The 25,185-nt window shown below is 32.9% G+C and overlaps 1 protein-coding gene across 11 annotated transcripts in view; it reads left to right on the top strand.

Annotated features, from left to right (window-relative positions):
* PUM2 (pumilio RNA binding family member 2) overlaps window positions 1-25,185 on the top strand; it is an 83,727-nt gene that overhangs the window by 15,929 nt on the left and 42,613 nt on the right. For 9 of the 11 annotated variants that reach the window (XM_074341706.1, XM_074341715.1, XM_074341713.1 and 6 more), the window contains exons 2-8: window positions 3,536-3,604; window positions 10,175-10,283; window positions 13,329-13,516; window positions 14,087-14,256; window positions 17,024-17,291; window positions 17,536-17,629; window positions 24,135-24,260. In XM_074341706.1, the coding sequence (XP_074197807.1) occupies window positions 3,554-3,604; window positions 10,175-10,283; window positions 13,329-13,516; window positions 14,087-14,256; window positions 17,024-17,291; window positions 17,536-17,629; window positions 24,135-24,260 (1,006 nt within the window). In that variant the 5' untranslated portion in view covers window positions 3,536-3,553. Of the gene's footprint in view, window positions 1-3,535; window positions 3,605-4,506; window positions 4,632-5,538; window positions 5,613-10,174; window positions 10,284-13,328; window positions 13,517-14,086; window positions 14,257-17,023; window positions 17,292-17,535; window positions 17,630-24,134; window positions 24,261-25,185 lie in introns of all 11 variants that reach the window. The other 2 variants (XM_074341711.1, XM_074341710.1) reach the window with 2 other exon arrangements.

Genomic DNA, 25,185 nt, shown 5'->3' with positions numbered 1-25,185 from the left:
CTAGATTGCCTGTAATACCCAATCAATGTAAATGCTGTGTAAATAGTCAGCCCTCAGGGAATTTAATTTTGCTTTTTGGAACTTTCTGGAATTTTTAAAAAATATTTTTGACCCCTGGTTGGTGAAGCCTGCAGATGTATCAGAAACCACAGATACAGAGGGTCAACAGTATATGTTTGTGTGATAAAAGAGTATTTTGATCTCAAACTAGGTTTGCTTTAAATCCCTAAGTGCCATGATAGTACAGCTAGAGATACTTATTATAGTAGGTATTGGTTGTGCATGTTAATTGGCTCATCTACATATGTTATCAAATCCATAATGGAATTTTTCTTTAAATGAGCATATTTTGAAGAAATCAATTTTGAAGAAATAAACAGAAAAAATAGTCCTTTATACTTATGCACATACTTACCATTCCTGATGCTCTTAATTCCTTCCTGATAATCTGAGTTTCCATCTAATATCATTTCCCTTTAGCCTCACTTTTTTTTAAAGGGATTTTCTGAGGTGAAAGTCTTTTTTGTTTGTTTGGTTTTGGTTTTTTTTTGTTTTTTGCCCAGTTTATGATTATCTGCCAGAGGGTTTGGTCTGATAGGAGCTAATCCAGTTACCAGGAAACATGTGAGACTGATTAAAACACTTTAAGAATAATGACCATAGTTTTCAGTCCATTTTTTCCTCTACAAAATCTTACACATTGAAGATGCACAGTAAAGCTCACTGAATTATTGGAAGGATGAATGAAATACTCACTTCGTGAGAACTGTTAATGAATTCAGCTTTTCTGCAAGTTAAGAGAAAAGAATAGCTTATTTGCTATCCATGTATCTTCCATATATCTTCTTTGATGTAGTATCTGTGTAGATCTTTTGCCCATTTTTAAATTGTGTTCTCTTTTTTTTTTGTTAAGATTTTGAATATATTCTGGATACAAATCCTGTATCTGATGTGATTTGCAAATATTTTTATACTGTCTGTGGTTTGTCTCTTTTTTTCTCTTATCAGTATCTTTTGTAGAGCATGTTTTTATTGCTGAAGTCAGATTTTTAGAGATCAGGTTTTTTGTGTGTGTGTGGACTCTGCTTTTGACGTTGATCTAAAAACTCATTACCAGACACAAAGTCACACGGCTTTTTTGCTTTTCTAGAAGTTTTATAATGTTAGGTGTTACATTTAGGTGTATGATCCATTTTGAGTTAATTTTTACATCAAGGCGTATGATGAGGTTCATTTCTTTGCACATGGACATCCACGTATTCAAGTACCATTTGATGAAAAGATTGAAGAGCTTTTTCTATTAACCAACCTTTGAATTCTTACATGGCCAGCACTGTTTTTAAGTATTTTATGTTGTCTAATTCGGATTTCATAGCAAGCCATGTGGTTGCTGCTGCTGCTTCCCATGAGGAAATTGATTTAAAAAAAAATTAGGTTAGTTGTCCAGAGTTATAGAACTACTTAGTTGCCACAACCATAATTTGAATCTAGTTCTGTCCCTCTGTAAGCCACATTGAGTTTGCACTTTAAGTCAAGGATTAAAATATGGGAGTCATATGATTAGAGTACAATTCAGAAAAATGGCTTATTACTTTTTGGAGGTTAGATAGTAGGATGCGAAGGTAGAGAATTGCATTATTTTAGGTAAGAGGATTGCAGCACTTTAGGTAAGAGATGATTGACCAACTACACAACTGGAAAATAGATTTAAGAGAGGTAGAAGGTTGGCTTTAGTGATTGGACATTCGTGTAAGAAAGGAAAGAATTAAGTTACAAGTGGAGAATAAAGAAGGGTAAGGTTGGAATTTCTTGTACCTCCAGGGAAAGGGAAGAAGGAGACAATTGGAAATTTTGGAGAGGAGATAATTTGGTCTATACAAATGTGGGAGTGAGATCATAAGCATATACTATATAGACCTCAAAGCACTGAGAATGGATGAGATTGCTCAGGATAAAGGATCGAATATTAAGGAACACTAACATTTAAGAGTTGAATAGACAAATAGCAGTCTGTGGAGAAGCCTGAGATGAAGCAACTAGACACATAGGAAAGTAAAAAGAACTGTAACAGCATAGCAACAGAGAACAGTATTACAGGAAAGGAGGAGTGCTTTGTAATATCAAATACTATGGAATTGTTGAGAGGAAGAACTGACTAGGGAGAATGATAAATGGGATTATATTATAAGGTCCAGAAGTTTGAAAGCTGTGAATTTGTAGTGGCTTCAGTTTTGAATGGTTTTCTCCAGCAGTACTTAACAATAGGAGGCAAAGAGCCTCTGACTCAAGAACACATTGTCACATGAAATGTAAAAAGCAGTTTAAACTGTTAGAAATGGAGAGGTAGAAAAATATGCTTTAGTTTTAGTTTGAGGAGAAGGGAAAGGAATTATTTTTTATGTTTATTGAAGTATAGTTGATTTACAGTATTATATTAGTTTCATGTGTACAGCATAGTGATTCAGTAATTTTATGAAGTATACTCCATTAAAAGTTACTACAAGATAATGGCTATAATCCCCTGTGCTATACAGTATATCCTTGTTGCTTTTCATTTTATACATAGTAGTTTGTATTTCTTAATTTCGTAGCCCTAATTTGTCCCCCCTTCTCTCTCCTCTTAAGTAACCACTAGTTTGTTTTCTGCATCTGTTGTTTCTTTTGCATATACACTCATTTGTATAATTTTTTAGATTCCACATATAAGTGATATCATATAGTATTTGTCTTTGACTTATTTTACTAAGCATAATATTCTTTAGGTCCATCCGCATTGCTGTAGATGGCAAATTTTCATTCTTTTTTATGGCTGAGTAATATTCCATTGTATGTATACACCACATTTTCATTATCTGTTCGTCTGTTGATGGGCATTTGAATTGCTACTGTATCTTGGCTATTGTAAATGGTGCTTCTTTGAACATTAGGGTGCATGTATCTCTTAAAGTTAATGTTTTTGTTTTTTCCACATAAGATACCCAGGAGTGAAATTGCTAGATCCGGTAGTTCTGTTTTTCTTTTTTTGAGGAACCTCCATACTGTTTTCTGGTGGCTGTACCAATTACATTCCCAACAACATTATGCAGGGGTTCCCTTTTCTCCACATCCTCTCCAGCATTTATTTGTAGACTTTTGGATGATAGCCATTCTGATAGATGTGAGGTGATAGCTCATTGTTGTTTTGATTTGCATTTTCTAATAATTAGTAATAAGCATCTTTTCATGTGCTTGTTAGCTATCTGTATGTCTTCTTTGGGAAAATGTCTTTTAAGGCCTTCTTGATAGCCCACTTTTTGATTGGGTTTGTTTTGGGGGGTTATATTGAATTGTATGAGCTGTTTTTATATTTTGAATATAAACCCCTTGTCAGTCATTTCACTTGCAAATATTTTCTCCCATTCTGTAGGTTGTCTTTTTGATTTGTTGGTTTTTTCAGTTCATATTATGTCAGTAGTAGCAGCAATATAATATAAAAATAGTTACTGCTGTCTGTGTTTAAATTTTTCTACTAACTTTTGTTTTTGTTATTCAACAGGTTTGATCTGTGGATGAAATGAATCATGATTTTCAAGCTCTTGCATTAGAATCTCGGGGAATGGGAGAGGTAAATATTTATGAATACTTAGATTGTATACCTTACTTTGGTGATTTGATCCATTGAGACTTGTTTTTTTAATCACATATCTTCTTAAAAATAGTGGTTATGTCTTCCAAGTGATGTGGGCTTTTAAAATCTGTAGTTGTGGGATTTTCAGGTTTTTTTTTTTTAACCTTTAGCAGTAATTTTTAGTGATGTTATTTGTGTCTAGTTGATTTGATTGACTTGGTTAGATAATGTCTTATATTTCGGTAATGAGCCATAATCACTTTGATAGGAAAAGAACCTCCTTGATCTTTGTCCTGCTGTTTTATATATGTATGCTATATTTGCTTTAGCCACACTTAATTCTCTCTTCCAAAATCTCTCCTTGTTCATTGTTTGCTTAATAAAATTGTAATCCCCTGCAGGACTCTACTGAAAAAGACTATCTATTGTCCTATTGCTGTCTGCAGTAGAATTAATTACTTCCTCATCTCATGGGTCTTTATACATACTTTTATTATATTACTGGTTACAGTTTGTTTTATATTAGTCTCTGTAGATTATTAGCTTTGGATGACTAGCACATAGTGGACATTCAAAATTTTTGAATGGGTTTTATCAATCCTGTTAATCTGTGATTTTCATTGGGGCACCCTATTTAACCTCGCCACTACATAATTTAAGGCATCAAAAATACTTACTTTTCCATATACCTAATAAGTATTTAGAAAATTTTATTGATTATGAAAACCCTTGTTGTCACATTTTTGTCATGTTCTGTAGTACTAACATAGTATGGGCTTTGATAATAAAAAATAATCATGAACAGACCTAAGATGTATAATTAACTGCTTGCTCCTGGAGATTATTTTACTTTGGTAGACCTTCATGAGACTCACTCCATCCAATGCTGTGCTCTTCAGATGCAGAAAAAGAGTCCAGTCACTCCTCTGGGCCACAAGAGGGCACCCTGCAGCTAGCTAACCCTCCCCTTCTTCAGAACAGCGTTTTCCAAAGAGTTTGTCATTTTCAGAGGACTGATTTAAGGGTGAGTTAAGGTGCTTAAGCATAAGTATTGCCAAAGTAAACTTGTTAGTCCAGTCAGTGCTAATGGTAAAACTCTGGGCCCTAAGAAAATTTGAGAAAGGGAATAATTTTTTAGTTAAATTAAAAAAAAAAAAAGCAAAACTGCATCTTTACTACAGTACAGTGGCTGCTTAGGCATTGTTTACACTATGGGTGAATTTAAAAAAGCAATTGAAAAGGGCTTTTGTTTTTTCCTCTTACTTGTTTTCTTTGGTCTTTAGAAAGCAAAATAACATCTTGAAAGCAGGTTTGAACAGTATTTTGAGCCTAATCTGTGACAAGCTTGATGGGTTTTTTTTTTTTTTAGGACCAAGTAAACTCACACTTTTACCTTAATTCTGTTCAGAGCCCCCAATACTTTACTTCCCACATCTGCATTGTGTATATATTTACAAGTTGACTCTTTTTCCCCCCTCCCTTTCTAAATAGTATTTGGTAGATTCAAAGACATCTTTGCAGTTTAAAGAAAATGTCATGATCAAAAATATTAGTTGAGAGAGTTTAATTAGTTGAGGGTGGAGGGAGGGGTATTTGAGGTTTTTGGAAAAGAGGGACTGGGTTGAATACTGTGTTAAATGATCTAAGCTTAAATCTAGGCTTTTCTTAACAGAAATGTCAGCTATGCAGAGTAAAAGTGGCTAGGGTTTACACTGCCTGCTTTTTTGGCAAATAACAGCAGGTCAGTATTTCTGTGACCTTCATCTAGGAAAAATAAATTTTCAAATAAGCTGTTATTCACTAATTAAGTTTTTTTCTTAACAGTTTACCAACTAAATTCTGTTACCTCTAAGAGATAGCTCAAACCTACTCAGATTTCTGTCTCTGGGTTCTCTCTCCCACAAGCCTTTCTATCTTTCCTCATCTCATAGGCAGCAGGGAACCTTCTGGGATTTCCTTCTTTGCCTGTCTCTCTTTCACCAGTCTTCTCCTCCTTTCCTGACAGGTGAGGTTTTTTGTTTTATCCCAGAATTCGTTCATTTTAATGAATTAAAAGCAGCGTTGAGTTTCTGGCTCTTGAGTTTTCTAAAATTGCTTTTTTTTTTTTTTAATGTAACATCCTTTTCTAATATACTGCCCTGTCTTTTTCTTTAAAAATAAAGCTTTGCTTATTATGTCTTAAGTTATTGTAAATCTGTTGGCATACAAAGCACTGCAGTATATACATACACACACACAGAGACTATTAAATAAATAGAAAGAGGTTCCTGCCTGAAATTCTTTAGGGAACTCAGAATTTAACTTTAAATCACTGAGTTAATGTGTTTAGGGGGAGTATTTTCATAATGTAGTATGATAAAGCTCCCTCCTTTGTTTTCTAACATAGCAATAGTTGAAGAAAACATTGAAGAAAATTTATTTACTAAATTCTCAGATAGTATGGCGAAATGGAAAACATTCTGGATGGGGCGTAAGGAGACTTTTGTTTTCTCGGATCTGTCACTAGAACTGTGACCTTGAGAAAGACTCACTTCTTTGAAGATAGTAATAAGAATAGCCTTTTGTGTGAATCACATCTCTCAAGTGCTCTAGCTCTGATCTGAGCTGTTAAGGATAACTGGAAATAGCTGATTATAGTTTTGTCTATAAATCACTATTTTAACAATTATATCTTAAACTTTATTCACTATAATGAATAGCTACATTATATGAATAGCTACATTATATGGTCTGAATATCATGATAATATCTTAACCTGTTTTCTTTTTTCATTATAGCTGTTGGTTGCCTAGTGGATATTTTTAGAAATATTGATGAATGAGACTATGAAAAGAACCATCTTCTATGGCAGCTAAGTGTAAAGAGAGTGGGCCTTAGAATTAGAGTTCAACTCCTAATGCTGTCATATTTACTGGCCGTATATGTAAACTTATTTGTAATCTTGGACAATTTATTTAACCTCTGATGGTTTTCTTATGCAAAATGTGACTATGTTAGGCAACTGTTCTTTATAAGTAAATAATGCAGTTTCATGGTCCTCCTAGGCTATCAAACTTAAAAAGAAAGCAAACAGCTACAGATGAAATTCTTATAATGAATATTATAATCCTTTAAAATAATTAGGTGTTGCTGGCCAGCATGTTACTCACGTTTTATAATACTAAAGGATTCATACTTTCGGTAGTGAAGACACCTAATATTTATGTCTTTTATGTGCTAGACGCTGTTCGAAGCAGTTTACTTAACGTTATTTCACTCTAGGCCCAGAGAAACTCTGTATAACAGTGGCTTTATTATTATCTTTGCTTTACAAGTGAAGAAACTAAGGCTCAGAACAGTTAATTAAATGGCCCAATACCGTGTAACAGTGCTTGAACAGCAGTTTGAACTCATGAGTGCCTTGACTGTTTACAGTACTGCTTCCCAATGGAAGGGATGACATTTAATAATGTTTGCTCGTGATATTAAGGAATATTGGGAATGGAGAAGATTTGGGGAAGTAGTATGGTTTGAAAAAATTAAGAAGTATTAATATCCTTTATTAACAGAAAAGATTAAAGTCTGGAAAAGTACCATTCTGAGGTTCTAGGGAATTACCTTGTGGCTTATTTTGAGGCAGTATGCTAGAGTGTTGACTAATTTCTTTGACAGTGGAGAGTGCAAGCCATAAATGCTTCTTGAAGGAAGAACTAATAAAATGGTGGATAGTAGGGGGATGAATTTGTATGTTCAGTCATTTCTGAGTTGGAAGGACAGAGGAGTAGGTTGACAAATAACTGGTTTACTTGACTTTGGTCTAGAGCTTTTGTGAATTAGGGAACTAATATGAAGCAGTATTGGATAATATATTTACAGATCTTCAAGATCTCAGCCCTTGTTTTCTGTAATGCGCTTCCCCGTTTCTACTACAGTAAAAGAGTCTCCAGGGGCAAATCTGTATTTTTAATTGCAGTTACAACCAGTGTACCACTTAACCTTTTTTTTTTTTTTTTTCTCAAACTGTTTTATCCTGAATTGTTGCCTTCCCTTATATTTAGTCCGTTGTAACTAATTCTTGGTCACAAGCTAGTAGTTTTCCTAAAAGTATTTGAAATTGGTGTCTAAATTGTCACAGTTGTTTTTAGAATGGTGATAAAGGCTTTTGTTAGGAGAAGTCTTAATTTTAATTAACTACTAAATTGTTTGCTTATCCATCATAAGTTATAAATGTCTGCAAAATGAAGAGATATTCATAGCACAGCGTTTGGCAGAAAAGTAGGCACACTGGATAAGTGCTTGACATAGGCTTTTCCCTCCATAATTATGCAGTTTGCATTTCAAAGCAGTGATACATGAACTACTGCCACAGCACTAAATGGAATCTTATTCCAAAGGACTGAAATAGTCTCAAAAAGATTCAGTTATTTCTGCTGTCTCAGAAGATCAGTTTGTTTCAGCCACTTCTGTGTCTATAACAAATGCTTCTATTAAGTTGTTGTAACTTTATGTTTGATTCTTTATTTAGTGCTCTTATTTTGATTCTAAAATTTATAAAGTATGGGATAAAAGCATTTTCTCAGGGACCATTTTCTTTTTCCTGAAATGGCTTATTTATTCAGTATTTTAAAGGGATTAACTTGGGTTTTACTATGAATAAATGCTTAGTTATTTAAATATATCAAGTGCACTGGTTTAATATTATCAGCATTACATTTTGTTTAAATATTTACATGAAACTTTTATAGTGGGATTTTTAAAAATCAGAGCAACAGAGGTTGTATTGTACTGGGATCTTTGTTAGAGCAGATTATTGTTTAACATGTCTACATTTTAAATACAAATCTTTTGCAGCCCAGGAAGATCCTAACATGCAAAAACTTTTCTTTCTTAAAATAGCAAAAAGAAAAAAAAAAAGAAGAAGAAGAAGTTAGTTTCCTTTACAATTAAGTTTCCTTTAAAATTATCAGTATTTAATGTAGCAAAAGATCCATGGATCAGGAATATGCTCAAAATGAATTTTCCTCCTCCCTTCAAAGCCATTTCTCCTTTTTTTTTCTGTTTTGATCAGTAGTACTGTCATTTACCTTATTACCCAAATTTTAAATTTTTATCCTTTTTTATTAACCTCCCCCTTATTTTAATTCATATTCTATTGACTGTCCTAAATGTCTCTCAAATCCATTTTATTTTCTCAGTTCTTTTTGCCAATACCCTGTTGCAGTTCTTGTCATCTTGGCCCTGTTGCTGTCATTCTCTTTAATGATCCCCATGCCTCTAGTCAAGAATATCCATTATTCTTAAGTTTACAACATGTATTATTTTCTAAAATGTGGTATCACTCTTGCCATTCCCTTTTGCTTCGATGTAATATACTGTTTCTTTAGCATGTCTTTAAGGTTCCTCATAATCTGCCTAGATAGCTTTAACAACATCAGTTTTGACCTTCCCACCTGTGTTCCTCCATTTCACATCCTATTCTACAAACTGCATTTTCTCAAGTTGTGCCTTTGTTTGTGATTTCTTGTGTCCTCCCCACTTCCATTGATACTTTAAACCCCCAACACACACACACAGTCTTATCTCTCAAACTCAATTCAGGTTTCAGTAAGTTCATTTTATTATAGTTAGTTTATAGTTGAGCTTTCTGAAGATAAGGTCACCATACCTGTAAGGAGGCAAACACAGGTAATTTAGTTTGATAAATGTAGTAATAGAAGTATATATAGGTTTAATAATGAGCACCTAATTATGGCCTGAGAGAAATGAGTATCTTACAAATGCTTATTTAAAATGCCAAATGCATGTTTTAGAAAACCAGTCTCTTTTTTTTTTCAGCCCACAAACATATCCGTACTCCAGCTCCTCTGAGTGTCAGGAAGGAGAGGAGAGACCTAGATGAATATTAAAATCTTATTAGGAATTGGCCAAAGCTACATTCTGAATAATCGAATAGTTGTATTAACAGTTTTTATATACTTGCTTATGTCCCAGAATAAGATAGAGCACAGGGCTTTGAGATTATTATCTCAAAAAGTATTTAGGAGTCTTTCCTATGTGTCTCTTCCACCATCCATAGCTTCCTGATTTGGGATCGATAGATTGCTAGTATTGAGGACCTAGGGAGAATTGTGAAGTTCACTTTCATTGAATATGTGAAGTAAGAATGAAAATTTTCTGTCATTGAAGCTACAGGGTAGGAGGTGATCCAAGCTTGGAAATAGAGGAAAAAATTTTTATCATTGATGTCGCTACTTTTATTGTATTATCTGTTGAGTACGAAATTTAGTAAGTCTTTTTAAAAAATTTGTAAAGAAGATCACGTGAGTAAAATTATTTGAAAAATGTAGAGACTATAACTCAATAAAAAATGTTAAAAAAAAAACAAGGAAAAATATAGAATCATTAGAGCCACTACTCAAACGTAAGTGGTTTTATTAACTTGACAAATTAGTAAATAGGTCACTCTGAATTTTCACTAGCATTGAAAACTAACTTGTACATATCAGTGGTAAGTTTACTTTCCCCTATGTTTTAGCTCTTTGTAATTATAATAAAATTTAAATATAATGTTTTTTCCTTTCCAAATAGCTTTTGCCTACCAAAAAATTTTGGGAACCTGATGATTCAACAAAAGATGGACAAAAAGGCATATTTCTTGGGGATGATGAATGGAGAGAGACTGCATGGGGAACTTCTCGTAAGTTATTGGTGTATGTGTGAGAGTTACGAATTTACTCGATTTTTTTTTTACCCTACTGCCCCTAGAGAGTATTTGGAGAAACTTGTGATATCTTTGTTAAGAATTTTGTAAATCATTATAACACACATTTTCATATATAAAATTAACCCATTATCTAATGGTCCACTTACTGATGGAAATGTTTGTCACAGTAAGATTTTATTGAGAAGTTTTATTTGAATTTTCATTAAAATAGAGGACATTAATTTAACCATGGGAATTTTCAAGCTTAAATTGTATTAATTGACAGTGAGTGATTTATCTAATTGCAGCTCCATCGAGTTCTGTTAGATATTAGCCACGCCCACAAAGGAAGTAAACCCTTTAGTAAGGTAGAATTCCCAGAAAAGGAGCAGGTTTTGAATGTTTTTGCTATCCATAAGTGGTGAAGAGAAACTTAAGTTCAAGAAACTGTTAAGGGAAAAGGAACTGGAATGTAAAGAGTGTAACTCACAGAGGTGACTGTATTTATTGGTAAATTACAGAGCATAATTATATTCTTAAAAAATAGTACTTGATTATATTGTTAAATATAAAATTTAAAGATGTAAAATTTGAGAGATGTACACATGGAACTTTTCATTATGTATTTTGCAAATAAGTTTTCTCTTTTTATAACTAATTTAATGCAGCTTACTAAAGCTATAAAATGATCAAAGTAACGTAAAAACAAATTTCTGGATGATAATTATGAAATTAACCTTATATTTTGTGTGTAAATTACCGAGTACATTTTAATTCTCCAAATTATTAAAATATGTTAAAAAGTTTCTAAGTCTTCTGTAATTTTAAACTTTTGTTCATAAAGATAAAATAATTGTTTAAAAGTTAGGAAATGCTAGAAAATTTTAGTGATGAATAATCTTTTGGAGTCAAAATTGAAAAAGAATGAAAACTTTGCTAACTACTAAGTTAGACTAAAATAGTGGCAATTTTCTTTGAGTTCAACCATATGTAATATAATATACCAGGTTTGGAGAATACCAAAATAAATGAGATATCCTTACACTCAATTTTTTTTTCTCGATTAGATGTAACCTATATTAGAGTGGACTTATAATTTAAATTACTCAGTTATTTGGAGTAGGTTCCATTTTTCCCACAACACTTTCTTTGCCAAAATAACATGTGCTTGAAAACTTAGTTGATACACGTGTTTTGATTTCTGTTTTGAAGGTTAAGTGGTTAATTTCTTTACCAGAACCAAATATTTTTTAAAGCAGTCCAAAGCACAGCATCTTGAGCACAACATGGTAGTGAGAGATACTTTCAGTATGGGCAGTAGAGAAATTTTTTTTTGTATGTTATATTTGGAGGACAACTACTACCAGCAATAAAACATTTAAGCAACTGTTTATATATTCCTGATAATGTCTTTTTAGTGTCAAGTTTATAATTTTAGTTAATTCCTTGTATCCCTCCGTTTCCCAACTTAACTTTTTTAGTTGTATGGATAAAACTTTGAAGATGAATACTAGTCTTTACCAGGAGAAATGAGAAAATTAGAAATGAATGGATTATTTTGTTTACTGAACAAACATTGAATGGCAAGCATGAAAAATTTGAATAACACATTCCTTGTCCTAAAGGAATTTTCATTCTAAAGTTCTTTCCATGATTGCAGGAGATTTTATCCATAGACACATTTCCTTCTCAGCTGAACTGAATTACTTGTGATTATTAATTTCATTGGGTTCTCCTGACACTTTAGACCTTTGAATATGCTGGTTTCTCTAATGGAAATGCTCTTTCCACTCCCTCTTTCACCTGTTTTTTGCTCTTCACCCTTCATATCATTTCCTTTGAGATTCACTTTAAGACTGGGAAGAAGTGGTGCCCTTTCTTTCTGTTCCCCCGTAGTATCCTGGGTTATTTTTATTGAAGCACTTTTACTCTATTATGATTGCCTCCTGTTAAACCTGTAACCTCTTGGAGGTCAGGGACTGTCTTGTTTATTCTTGGATACATAGCACATTGCGTAGCATATAAGAGACAGTAAATCAGTATTGTGAATGAATGGGTAAATGAACGAAAGAAATAAATGACTGATCTCTTACAGATAAAAGTACTGACATGGAAATGTTTTAATATGATTTGGCAAAAGTAGCAGTCATTTAAAAATTACTGCCGTTAATGAAATGATGACTGAGTACCTCTATGATAGTTCAAACCTTTAAGAACAGTGCCTGATATTGAGTATTATACGTGTTCACAAATGAGCCAGTAGTAGCTATGAGCTTAATGGTTCACTTTTAAATTTTTTCCTGCAAATCTATGTGTGTGTTGTCTCAAATGTTTTATTGTGTTTCTGTTTTGTTTGCTCTCAGATTTTAAATACTGCTTTTCTTTTTGTCACAGAAATATGTAGAAAATGTATTCGTACCAGATGAGTGATTTTGTTTGTCTGTTTTTAAACAAAAAAATAGATGGAAAACTTTTAACTAGAAGGGATTTTTTTAAAATAATCTTTTAGTGATACTTAGTTTTTTACACCAAGAATAAAAATTATGTGATATTACTCGTTTTTTCCAAACATATTTGTTTGTGTTTATAGCAGTACAGCAGTGTGTTTTGAATCTGTTCAGCACATAACTATGAGCTTGAGAAGTGCCTCTGCCAATTTAGGAGGAGTTATTTTTATTCCAGGTTTTATCCCGAAAGTTTTTCGCTTTGAGTTGTTTTGAATTGCCTGTAAAACTTTTTAATAAGTTGTTTATAGGCAATGGAGACTTATGTCTATCTCCATTGACCTCTTGGATTTGACTATTGTTCACATAGGTTTTTACCTGCTTTTTTACCAGATAAGTTTTTTATCTGTATTTTCAAGAAATGTACCCAGGCCAGTGAGTCTCAACAGAATGGAGATCTTTTTACAAAGATTACAATAATGTGCAAAATAAAACAATACACTGTTTGTTTTTTTACTTTGATATATTAATCTGTAAATACATTTTGGTTAGCTTAAAAGTACAAATTTGTAATTGTGTTCTTTTTTCCAAATAGACCATTCAATGTCCCAGCCTATCATGGTACAGAGAAGATCTGGACAGGGTTTTCATGGAAACAGTGAAGTAAATGCAATACTGTCTCCGCGATCAGAAAGTGGAGGCCTTGGTGTGAGCATGGTAGAATATGTATTAAGTTCTTCTCCTGCTGATAAATTGGATTCTCGATTTAGGAAGGGAACTTTTGTAAGTATTTTGAATGAAGAAATATTTTTTAATTGCTGGATGGTTATTTGGTTATCTTTTATAGTCAGTTTCTTTTTCTGACCCTTCCTAGAGCTAAAGAAAATTTTGTAGCTGTTGGTGCTCTTGTTTTCTTCTTCTGGCCACATTTTGAAATACATAAAATGATAGAACCACTGGGAATATTTATAATTTTAACCATGTTACCCCCCCCAAAAAATGTTAATTAAAAAAACATAATTTGCAAGATTAAAATTGCTTATTCGTGGTAGTGCTTGGTATGAAAGTAATGAAACAAAATCATCCATGCATTAAGTAGAATTTTAATCGCATTTGTGGTGTTACTGCTTTCCTAGCACCGCTATAGTTAAGGTTGCCTTAGCCCTTCTGTTATAAATCACTGGTTTGTACTCAAAATTTTTGGTCTTTGATAAATTAGTCGACTACGAAATTAAAATAAGATTCAATGCTTTTGTTGTCTACATGCACTATAGTGTAGTTTTAGATCACCTTATGGTGCCTTTTTGTGTGTTCTATTAAATATTCAGAATCAAACAGATTCTTTTTCCTCAGGGCACTAGAGATGCTGAAACAGATGGACCTGAGAAAGGAGATCAAAAAGGCAAGGCTTCTCCATTTGAGGAGGACCAAAACAGAGATCTTAAACAAGGAGATGATGATGATTCTAAAATAAATGGCAGAGGTTTGCCAAATGGAATGGATGCCGATTGCAAAGATTTTAAGTAAGATTTTAACTTTCTCAAGAAGAAAAGCATATATCTTTAGGGATTATTACTACTAGCGATATGCCTGATTTAGACATTTTTCCAATTTTGGTTTATTTTATTTCCCTTTGTACCTTGTATTAATGTGGAGGAAGATTTAGATTTTTTGGTAAGGATTATTAATGATTATGTACCTTTTTTTTTTTTTAATTCAGAAGTCTCTCAAACAGTACATTCCATTGAAGGAGTAATGTTAGAAGCTGCTGTTACCTTTCTGCTAATATGTTAGTCTAAATTTTAACTGTTTCCTCCCTACTAAAATTTAGTGAATTTTAGATTTAATCTGATCTTCCTTGGCAGACTCTTTTTGTGGTTGCTCTTGAGCACCTTTCTATAGAGTTTCTTCTTACTACCCCTGTGTTGTATTTCCTGTCCCCACTTTAACTCTTATTCTTTGAAATAAAGAAACACAATTAGCTTAGAAACTGTGACCTTTCTTCTTACAATATATGAGTTTGTGCTAATATTAATATTCCTGAAACTAGGAAACTGGGGAACATACTAGAGACTTCAAAAAGTAGCTTTAAGTTCAGAATTTTTAAGTTGTAGATTTTTTACTGTCTCTTTATGGCAATTAAATACATATTTCTTCTAGTCTTTGGTCTTAGATTAGGCAGTGCACATTTATCTAAACATTAGGGAGTTGTTTCTTCATATTTCTTCATATGGGGCCTATACCTGAAAATGAGCTGTTTCTTTGAGATATTGTGAACCATGGAATCTCAGTTAAGTGAGTTGCAGGCACCTATGGGTAGTATATTTTTACGTTTATTGTTTTTAATTATCAAAAGCAGAGTAACAGTGCTTCTTAAAAAACAGTGCTATTTGTATCTGTTTTAACTGCAAAAAAGCATCCAAAACCAGTAAACCTCTTGACAAGAAATAAATTTAGGGAGTGGGAAGTATAGCTCAGTGGTAGAGCACATGCTTGGCGTGCCAGAGGTCCTGGGTTCAATCCCCAGTGCCTCCGTTAAGGAGTGTTAAAAAAAAAAAAAGTTAAATTAATGCTATTCAGTTAGTTTCAGAACCTTATCCTGATTTTGCTTTTGTGCTGTTACTTAATCTATGTTTTAGTTTAGAGTATACATTTAAAACTGAGTTAATTATAAACCCTTCAGTGTATACATTTATAATTGAAGTGTTAATACACCGTTAACTATAGCAAGAAAATAGCACCACTGATAGCATAATGTCTTTTCTATTATATCCTCTACTTTTTGCTGTATTAGAATTGTTTTGTATGAAGGGCTGTATTTCTGCATATTAATATGAACTTTACATTCAATAGCATTCTGATTTTATTGTTAAGTTTGGAGTATATATTTTAAAATTGTTTCTAAATTGTTTTAGTTACAGTGTTGTCTTCAACAATATAAAAACATTTCAAACTAATAGCTGTGGTCATAGGTTGACTGTGCTAGCACACCATTATTACATATATTAGCTGATACATTATCAACATATATGCATTACTGGAGTAGAACTAAAAGGAATGAAATAATTATATCAGACTGTTTTTTTTGTTTTTAATTGGGTGATTTTGAAGAAGATCCTTCAGTTTTATTCTTCCCATATATTCTAAGTGAAAAATAAGCCTTTGGAATAGTCACATGAAAAATTAGGTATGGATAAAGGGAGAAAGGAGTTTGAAACTTGTTCTGATTTTACAAAGACAGTGATTGGTTTTTAAATAAAATATAAGTCCACCTAAATATCTAGAAAACAGTTTTTATAATTAAGTAATTGCTTTGTAAAGTGCTCTATACATATTAGCAAATGTATCCCTATGTGAAGCACCTGAAGTTGCGGGCAGAGTTATGTAGGTGTAACAGCTGGCATTGAAAACCAGGTAACATAGTTATTGCCATTTATTTAATGTACTTATATTTGAGTATATTGTGAACTCATGGTTCCTCAAAACAAATTTATTTCTTGTAAGGGAAAGGATCTTATATTTCTGTAGAAGAAAAGAGAATGTAAATGAGGATCAATTATGTCTAGAAATAAGGTGAAAATAAAATATAGACCATGAAGGGTGTTGATAAAAAGAGAAGAGTGAATGTTTAAATTTAGTCTAATGTTAATAAATTTCTTGGGAAAATTAAGAAGGCTAGTCAGTAGAGAAAGTTGCTTTCTTTACGTGTATAATTATACTTTTCACTGAAAAGATAGAGTCAGGAGTCAACTTTTTATCTTGGTTTACCACCCTTTTCTGTTACATCCTATATTTTATGCCCTTAATGATTGTTCGTGGTCACTTTTTTTCCTGAAATATTCAGCAAGATGTTAGAGCAATTATTTGCTGGTGGGCAAGATGGGAGTATGGTAGATGGGTTTTGATTTTGAGCCTTCCCATATTTGTCTCTTGATATTTTGCTAGTCATACCTACCATTCATATTGTCTGATTTGAGAAAAAAGTTTCAGGTAATCTAAGCCTAAATTGTGATATTGACCAATTTTCTTATCTGTAAAATTGAATTATACTATTCAAATTGGCGGCAGTGGTCACTAATAATATTTTTAAAAAGTGAAACTATGTTCTTAAGAGGAAGCTAGATTAGACAGAAAAAAAAATGATAAAGTGAAATGATTAGGGACCTTGGGTACCTGATTTGCCCTTTATATTTTACAACCATTTGTTTTCCGTGATTTTCCTATTTTCCCATTTCACCTTGACTGACTTGGTGCTTTTATTCACCATGCCTTTCTGTTTTCTTTATATAGTCGTACTCCTGGAAGTCGTCAAGCCTCTCCAACTGAAGTAGTTGAGCGCTTGGGCCCAGCTAATCCCCCAGAAGGATTGGGGCCTCTTCCTAATCCTACAGCTAATAAACCACTTGTTGAAGAATTTTCAAATCCGGAAACTCAGAATCTGGATGCCATGGAACAAGTTGGTCTAGATTCCTTACAGTTTGACTATCCTGGTAATCAGGTACCAATGGACTCTTCAGGAGCTACTGTAGGCCTTTTTGACTACAGTTCCCAACAGCAGGTAAAGCATGTCCATCCTTTAAAGAAGTTCCTCTTAAGTGTGTACTGGTTAGCCTAAAGTGCTGTTAAGGCATTGACATGAATCATAGGGGTATTCTTGAACACCTGCTGCTTCATTGAATAAAACGTCCTTGTATTTGAGAAAAGTGATTGAAATAAATATTTGAAATATTCTTTTCTCAGCTTTCTAAACAGAAATGAAATGCTTTGAGACTAATCTTTGTGTTGAATATTTTTCTTAATAGCTCTTTCAGAGGACTAATGCACTAACAGTTCAGCAGTTAACTGCAGCTCAACAGCAGCAATATGCATTAGCCACAGCTCAGCAGCCACATATAGGTGAGTCTTTATAAGTTACCATTTTAATTACATTGTTAGAAAATCTTGTTACAGTATTTAGAATGTTTCATTTTCATTTACTGAATGGTGTTATTTCATTACGTTTTGAAACATCTCATTAAGATCAAATAGTGGTAGATTACATGGCAAGAGTAAAGATTAACTAGGGAAGAACTGTTTAATTTTTCTTGTATCTTTGGTGAAATAAAAATCCATAACTTTTTGAAAGCTGTCAGCACATAAGTTTTTTTTCCTCACTGTGAGGAAGTTAAGAGAGTCACACACTTGGAAATTTAAATGTAGTTATGGGTGTTCATTATCAAGTCAGGAAGTTTATTTTTAAAATGGTTTGTAAATAGGAATCCCAAGAAAATGTATTTAAATATTTTCTTCCTTATTTCATTAAGCTATTTGGTCTTTGACTTTTAGTCTTTACTATAATGTGAATTATTACAATTACCTATTTGTTACTGCTAGAGCTCAGGCATTAGTACTGTGTGTCCGAGGTTGGGGTATTTTGTTTGTTTTTTAACTTGTTATTTTGAAAAATACTGATACTACATGAAGTTGCAAGGAGAGTACAAAGAGATTTCCCCGCTCAGTTTTCCCTCAGTGGCTATATCTTACATAGTTATTGTATGGTACTAAAGCCAGGTCTGTGACATTGATAAATGTGTATAGATTTATGTCATTTTATCATGTGTGTAAATTCATAGTAACCATTTTTACACCTGATTTTGGCTGACCTTGATTTCCTAGTTGGAGAAGTTGTGAATACTCTCAACATCAGGGTGGGGATTGTGGCACTGGAAAAATATACTAAGTTGGTTCTATTCTTTTAACTTTGTGTTGTTTTTTCTCAATCCAAGAAGCTTCCTAGGTCCCAAATTTTCAGTTTTAATCAAAGATGACCACAATATTTCTAGATGACTTCTAATAGCAGCATGCACTGTGGATCTTTTTTTTCCTCTTTCCCCCAACCTTTATCCCTAGACATAGTCCTTCTTTCTCATTGTTAGAGATGTACAGATATCTCTCTACCCATGGGCCAGTATAATACCTTTTATTTTTTGAGCTCTTACGGTATGTTTTATATGTGGAAGACTAGGATATCCATTATTACTCTTCTTTTGGGAGTTTTAAATCTTTTGTTCTTAGTTGCTTTTTCATATGAACTTTAGAATCCTCTTATTCACAGATCAGGTTAAAATTTTAAATTAACTCAGGAAAATTGACATCTTTATGACATTAAGTATTCTTATTCAGGACCTCATGTATCTTTACTTTTGTTCAAGTCTGCTTTGTGTTTGTAAGTGCTTTAAAGTTTTTCTCGTAAGTTTGCATATTTCTTGGTAAGTTTGTTCTTTGGTATTTTATCTTTTGCAGTCATTGTAAATGCCTTCCTATCTTTATGTCTTTAAATTGGTACCTATGAAAGCCCTTTATTAGTATTTACTAAATTTTATGAATGATTTTCTAAATAATCGAATCATACTTGCATTCTTAGAATTTAAAAGAATTGTGTATAATTATTTAATGAGCTCTTAATTTGCTGATGTTTTATTTAGGATTTTTCACCTACGTATAAGTGAAATTAGTCTTTATGTTTGTGTGTGTTCATTTTTGCATTTTTTGTCAGATTTTGATACCAATATACTTCATAAAAATAATTTAGAAATGTTCCCTTTTTTAATGCCTTAGAAGTATTTTAAATTACATTGGACTTACATGATCTTTAAAGATTTGGCAGAACTCAGAACTTCTTTGTGAAGCCATCTGGAAAATTACACAACTAAATTTTGAAAACCTGAATAAAAAGAAAGTATTTCTTAGAAAGCGCAGTTTACCAAAATTGATCCCATCTTTTCATCTTTGTTCCACAATTAAACATACTTATGATTGATTATCAGTCCTTTTATCCAAGTTTGCCGAGTCACCTCTTGACTGGCTGATAGTTCAGTTAGAAGATCACTGTCCAATTGCAATATAATTGTGCAGCATAGAATTTTAAATTCTTTAGTAGCCACATACTTTATTTAACCAGTTATATCCAAAATATCATTTCAAATATAACCAATATAAAACTTACTAATAAGAAATTTTACATTATGTTCATATAAAGTCTTTGAAATCAGATGTGCATTTTCCCACTTTCAGCAGATTTCAGTTTAGACTAGTCACATTTTAAATGCTCAGGAGTTATATGTGGTAGTAATTACCATAGTGGATAGTACATATTCTGGAATGGGGGTTGACAAACTTTTTCTGTAAAGTCCCAAATGGCAAATGTTTTAAATTTTTGCAAGCTGTATGGTTTCAGTTACAACTATTCAACCCTGCTGTTATACCACACAGTGGTCTTAGGCAGTACATACGTGGATATGACTGTGTCCTATAAAGCTTTACTGGGGGACACTGTAATTTAATTTTGTATAATTTTCATTTGTTACAAGTTATTATTATTTTCAACCATTTAAAAATGTTTAAATTGTTCTTAGCTAGTTCATACAAAAATAGGTAGTAGGCTAGACTTGGTCCATGGGCTGGGCCAGAAAGAGATTATAGACAGATACTATGATTTGTGTTTTGAAATACACATCCACTTTCAAAATGGGGAGAGAGAGAAAAGGAAAAGGCAGGATTGTTTTGATGGGTGGGGAATTTTAGTAGCACGGGAAATTGAGAGGTGATCCATAGGAGTAAATTAGAAATGAACCACGTGGCCTGCAGAGGGCTGCAAGAGGGATAAATAGAGGACCTGCACATTGCTGGGATTGGGGTTGGAGGGTTAGACCCCCAGGCCACTGATAAAGACTTGGTTTAGAGACTTGACCTTATGGTGTGTAGTGGTAGTTGTAATGAGTAAGTGTAAGAGAATCTCTCATATAAGATAGTGTTTTAAACAAATTACAGTGCAAACAAAAAGCAATCAAAAGACATTCTTATAACAAATAGAGTTTATGCTCAAGATGTAGAAATAAGAGAACTTTGAAGCTCTGAGAACTTTAAAATGTATGTTTAGAATATTAACAGATAAAGGACTAAAGCCATCAAAGATCAGAGGTTTTAGAACAACAAAACAGTGTGAAAACAGATCATTTCAGAATCTTATAAATAAAAAGACATAGGTGGGCTGCATAATTAACTAGCTATTACCTAGATATAATGAACTGGAAGATAAAACTGGAACTCTCGTAACACAGAAATATACTCACAGTAATCAGGATGTATTAGAAGCTGTGGAGTAAGGAGTTAATAAAGATGTGCGAGGCATATATAAAGAAAACTACTAAACTTTTTCTGAAGATTTATGTAAATGAGGACACATACCTTTTGGGTTTGGGGGAAACTCAATATTATAAAGATGTCAAGTTTTTCCTGAATTACATTATGGACTTAATGTATTGATTAGAATCCCAACAGATTTTTTTGGGAGGGGGTGGAATTTGAAAGTTTGTTTTTGATCTTTGTCTCAGAAAGGTGAAACCAGAAAACAGAACACTAAAGTGAGAGAGGGATTTACCCAACTGTATTTTAAAACAACTGTTTAAGTGCTGAAAATAGTGTGGCACTGGTGTCAAAATATACAGATAGATCTGTAGACAAAAACAGTCTGAAGTGGGTGGTCATTGCTTGGGGTGCAGTGGTAGGATGATTTTAATCTTGATCAAATTAGTGATTAATCAAATTAATTGTAAAAGAATATCTTTGGAAAATAGGTTGGAGATAATTGGGTTCTATTCCTGGTGGATTAAAAATTTTAATGAGAAAAATAAAGGTAGAAAATACTTGATATGTTTTGTCTCTTTGATAGCCAGAAAACCATAGATTAAAGTAAAAAATTTGTTAGTGCTTTATTTTACCTCACATTGACAACTATATAAAATGATAATGTCCTACCTTGGTAGGAATGTGAATGGTATTCTCATATACTCATAATGAGAATATAAATTGGTACAACTTTTCCTGGAGGGTAATCTGGAAATGTGGGTCAAGAATTTATATGTATGTATTTGTCACTCAAATGAATTTTCATAAGGGTATGATGATAATGCAGGGATCTGTGTACTTAAGGAATAATAGCATTATTTACTTATAGCAAAAGGTTGTGAATCATCTAAATATGTATCTGTAGTAGACTGGTTAAATCATGTTCCTTTTGTATAGTAGAATACATACTGTGCAGCTATTAAAAAGAATGAACTAGATAGGTAGCTATTGACATAGAAAGGAATCTCTGGTTAATTGACAAGTGAAAAAAGCATATTAAAGTACCTTTATACCCTGGAATGTAAAATGTATGAGTGTGTGTTTGTGTATATATATTAAAAAATATTTTTTTAATTTAGAAGATGTATTTATACATATGTACATATATAAACATGTAAATTCAAACGTGTATATACATGCAAAATACACTTATTTATGCATATACACACTAACATATTGTTTGGTGTCTAATCTGTTGTAAATATTTCTGAGTGAAACGTGGGCTTAAGTAAGTTTTTTTCATTTTTTTCGATAGAAGGTTTAATATATATCCATTAGCTCAGACTAATTCCTTGTATTTCAAGTATTTGAAACCTTGCTACGTTTTATCTGATTTGTAATGTAAATATGGAGAGAGCTATGTTAAGATCTTTTCTAAAATTGAAAAAAAGTTAAAAGGTTATATGTAAGCCTACTGTCAGTAAAGATTATATGAGAACTTTGGCTTTCCACTTTATATACTTCAATAGTATTTGTGTTTTTAAAAGCAGTCATTTTTCATCATAAAAATATAGAATATAAAACTAGGTCCTGACTTTTCGATTTTGTAGTGATAGGAGTAGAACATGGGTATCAATACATCTTTCTCTATTCTTGTCTTAGAGATAATCATGATAGAGGAAACGGAGGGAAATCTTGAAACCTTTGACGTAGGGCATAGCTAAGAATGCAGCTTTGCGCAAATGGATTTTTAAGTAGTGCAAGGATTTTATTGGAACCCTCTTTAGTTCTTACTTTTTTTATTAAAAAAGCAGATTTTTTCAATGGTTTTGTTGTGCCTGGGCATGAAATCATTGTTGTGAGTTGTGGCCAGTATTTTTTAGAATAATTCAGAAATTTGTTTATTTATTTATTTAAATTTTTTATTTTCTTTTTTGGTGGTGGTGGGGTGATTAGGTTTATTTATTTTTTAATGGAGGTGCTGGGGATTGAACCCCCAGGACCTCGTGCGTGCTAAATAAGCACGTGCTCTACCTCTGAGCCACACCTTCCCCCCAATAATTTAGAAATTAATGAAGAGAAAAATTAAGTAGAAAATGGAGTGCATTGAAACTTTGTAAGGATAAATATTTTGAGATTTTTGTTTGTGGCTTATGTGTGTATATGGATACTAGGTTCATATGAAATACATTTCACATTGTGGCTCACAGTCAAAAAATATGAAAGCCGACATAATATAGTTAGAAATAAGTTTCTATGTCTTGATTTTAAGGCCTAGACTTTAAGATAAATGCTCCTTTTGAATACTTTTTTCAAAAGTTGCTGTATGTCCACCTGCTTTTATGCCCAAAACCCCCCACCATCATCTTTTAAACCTGAGTATTTTTGAGCTCCTTTAACTTTAAACACATTTTAGTTATTTCCTTGCATTGTACTTATCACAGTTATTTTCCAGAAGAGGAAATTCTGGCAGTACACTTTCAAAGTAATTTTTTAGTACCTTAGAGTAAAAGGTATACATACTGATTCTTGCTCAATACTAGCAGTTTTCCTCTCTTTTTAATAAGTACTGCAAATGAATATTTAAAAAAATTTCTTAGCCTTTACTAAATCTATATTGTCATATGTTAGGCTCACAAGTGGACTTACTCTTCTGCTTAAAACTCTTCATTGTTTTACTTTCAGGGTAAAGTCCAAACCACTTAGCATGACTCAAGAAGCTCTTCATGAGTCTTCATTCTGATTATAGCTCCAATTTTATCTTATACACTACAACCCCACTCCATCCTACCCACCACTTCCAAAGCTCGTTGGATGCCCCTCCTCTCTGTGCTCATAGCCCTTATACTATATTCTGATTGCCAGTTTTACTTGTTTTTCTGACTAGGTGGAATGATTTATGAGGGTAGGTTATATCTGTCTTCCTCACTTGAATCCCTTGCTCATAGTGTACTTCAATAAAGATTGAATGAAAAATTACTACTGAACAATAGTAGTTCTAGCTCTGAACATTTATTGTGTGCCTGTTATGTGCTAGTGCTGTACAGTCATTTACATTTAATTCTAACAGAAGTCATTGGTGATACACCTGTTTCATAAATGAAGAATCTTAGAGTCAGGTTGTGTTACATGCCCCAGGTCAGTTAGTTAATAAGAATTTGAACCATGATACACACTTTCCCCTTCCCCTACCCCCAGTTTTAGAATATAAATGTTTTTGGTTTTTTTATTTTAACCTTATCAAGAAAATCATACATATGTTTTTATTTATTATTTCTCCCCTTTTAAAACACAGCTGGTGTATTCTCAGCAGGCCTTGCTCCAGCTGCATTTGTGCCAAATCCATACATTATTAGTGCTGCTCCTCCAGGGACTGATCCATATACTGCAGCAGGATTGGCTGCAGCAGCAACATTAGCAGGTAACTTACTGTTCATCCTTGTTGCTTGTTATGGATTTAGTTTTAGTTTGGGGATAAACTTTATTTTTGTCTAATTGGGCAGGTTGAAGTTCCTACAGAAAATGGAAACATTTATCCAGAATGAGCTGAAGTTTCCAGAGAGCTAGTTTATTTTTTAACTATAATGCTACAGGAGAAAACCTAAGTCTGATAACACTTTTATCCCTCCTGCACATAGTTGGTTTACATTTCAGTTTTGTAGTTTCAGAAATCTTACATTACCAACCACAAATCTTTATTCTTGGGATCAATCCCATTACCCACAGAGACAATGCAAAGTAAAGTTATTTCTCAGTAAATAAACTGGGGGTAGGTGCTATAAATACCCAGGCCAGGGATAGTACAAGGTAAAGAGATTCAGCAAATCTTGAGAGAATGAGTATCTAAAAAGTAAAATTTAATTAACAATGTTAAAATGTACAAGCAAGCTGAGGGATAAAAAGGTGGGATGGCGTTGGAAAGAACTTACTAATAACTGTCAAAGCCTGACACCACCATCCAAAATCTGAAATAAAAACCAAATGTATACAGTGTCACATGTTAATTGTGTCACAGTGAAGCTGGAAAAAAAATTTTTTTTTAAACCAAAGCTGTATTTATTTCTTATGTAAGGGAGAGTTGTGTACTGGTTAGGCACAGTCGTAATGAGTGAAGTGATTTGCTCATCTTCTATAGGATGTTGAGGGAAGGTTGTTTTAGATTGAGTTAGTTACAGAGACAAGAATGAATTAGTCTTAAACATAGTTCATGTTGGTTACCAAGGCAGGAACAGGGAGATGTCAATCACAGAAGTATGTTCACTGGATTGATGGCTGATTGACTTTCATAACTTTAAGCTTCCATTGATTTTTTTACTTTCAGAAATAAGTTCACTGATTTATCACTG

This window comes from Camelus bactrianus, chromosome 15 (genome assembly GCF_048773025.1).
Source record: "Camelus bactrianus isolate YW-2024 breed Bactrian camel chromosome 15, ASM4877302v1, whole genome shotgun sequence".
NCBI lineage: Eukaryota > Metazoa > Chordata > Mammalia > Artiodactyla > Camelidae > Camelus > Camelus bactrianus.
The sequence above is the reverse complement of the archived record's forward strand: the minus strand, read 5'-3'. Positions and strand labels throughout refer to the sequence as shown.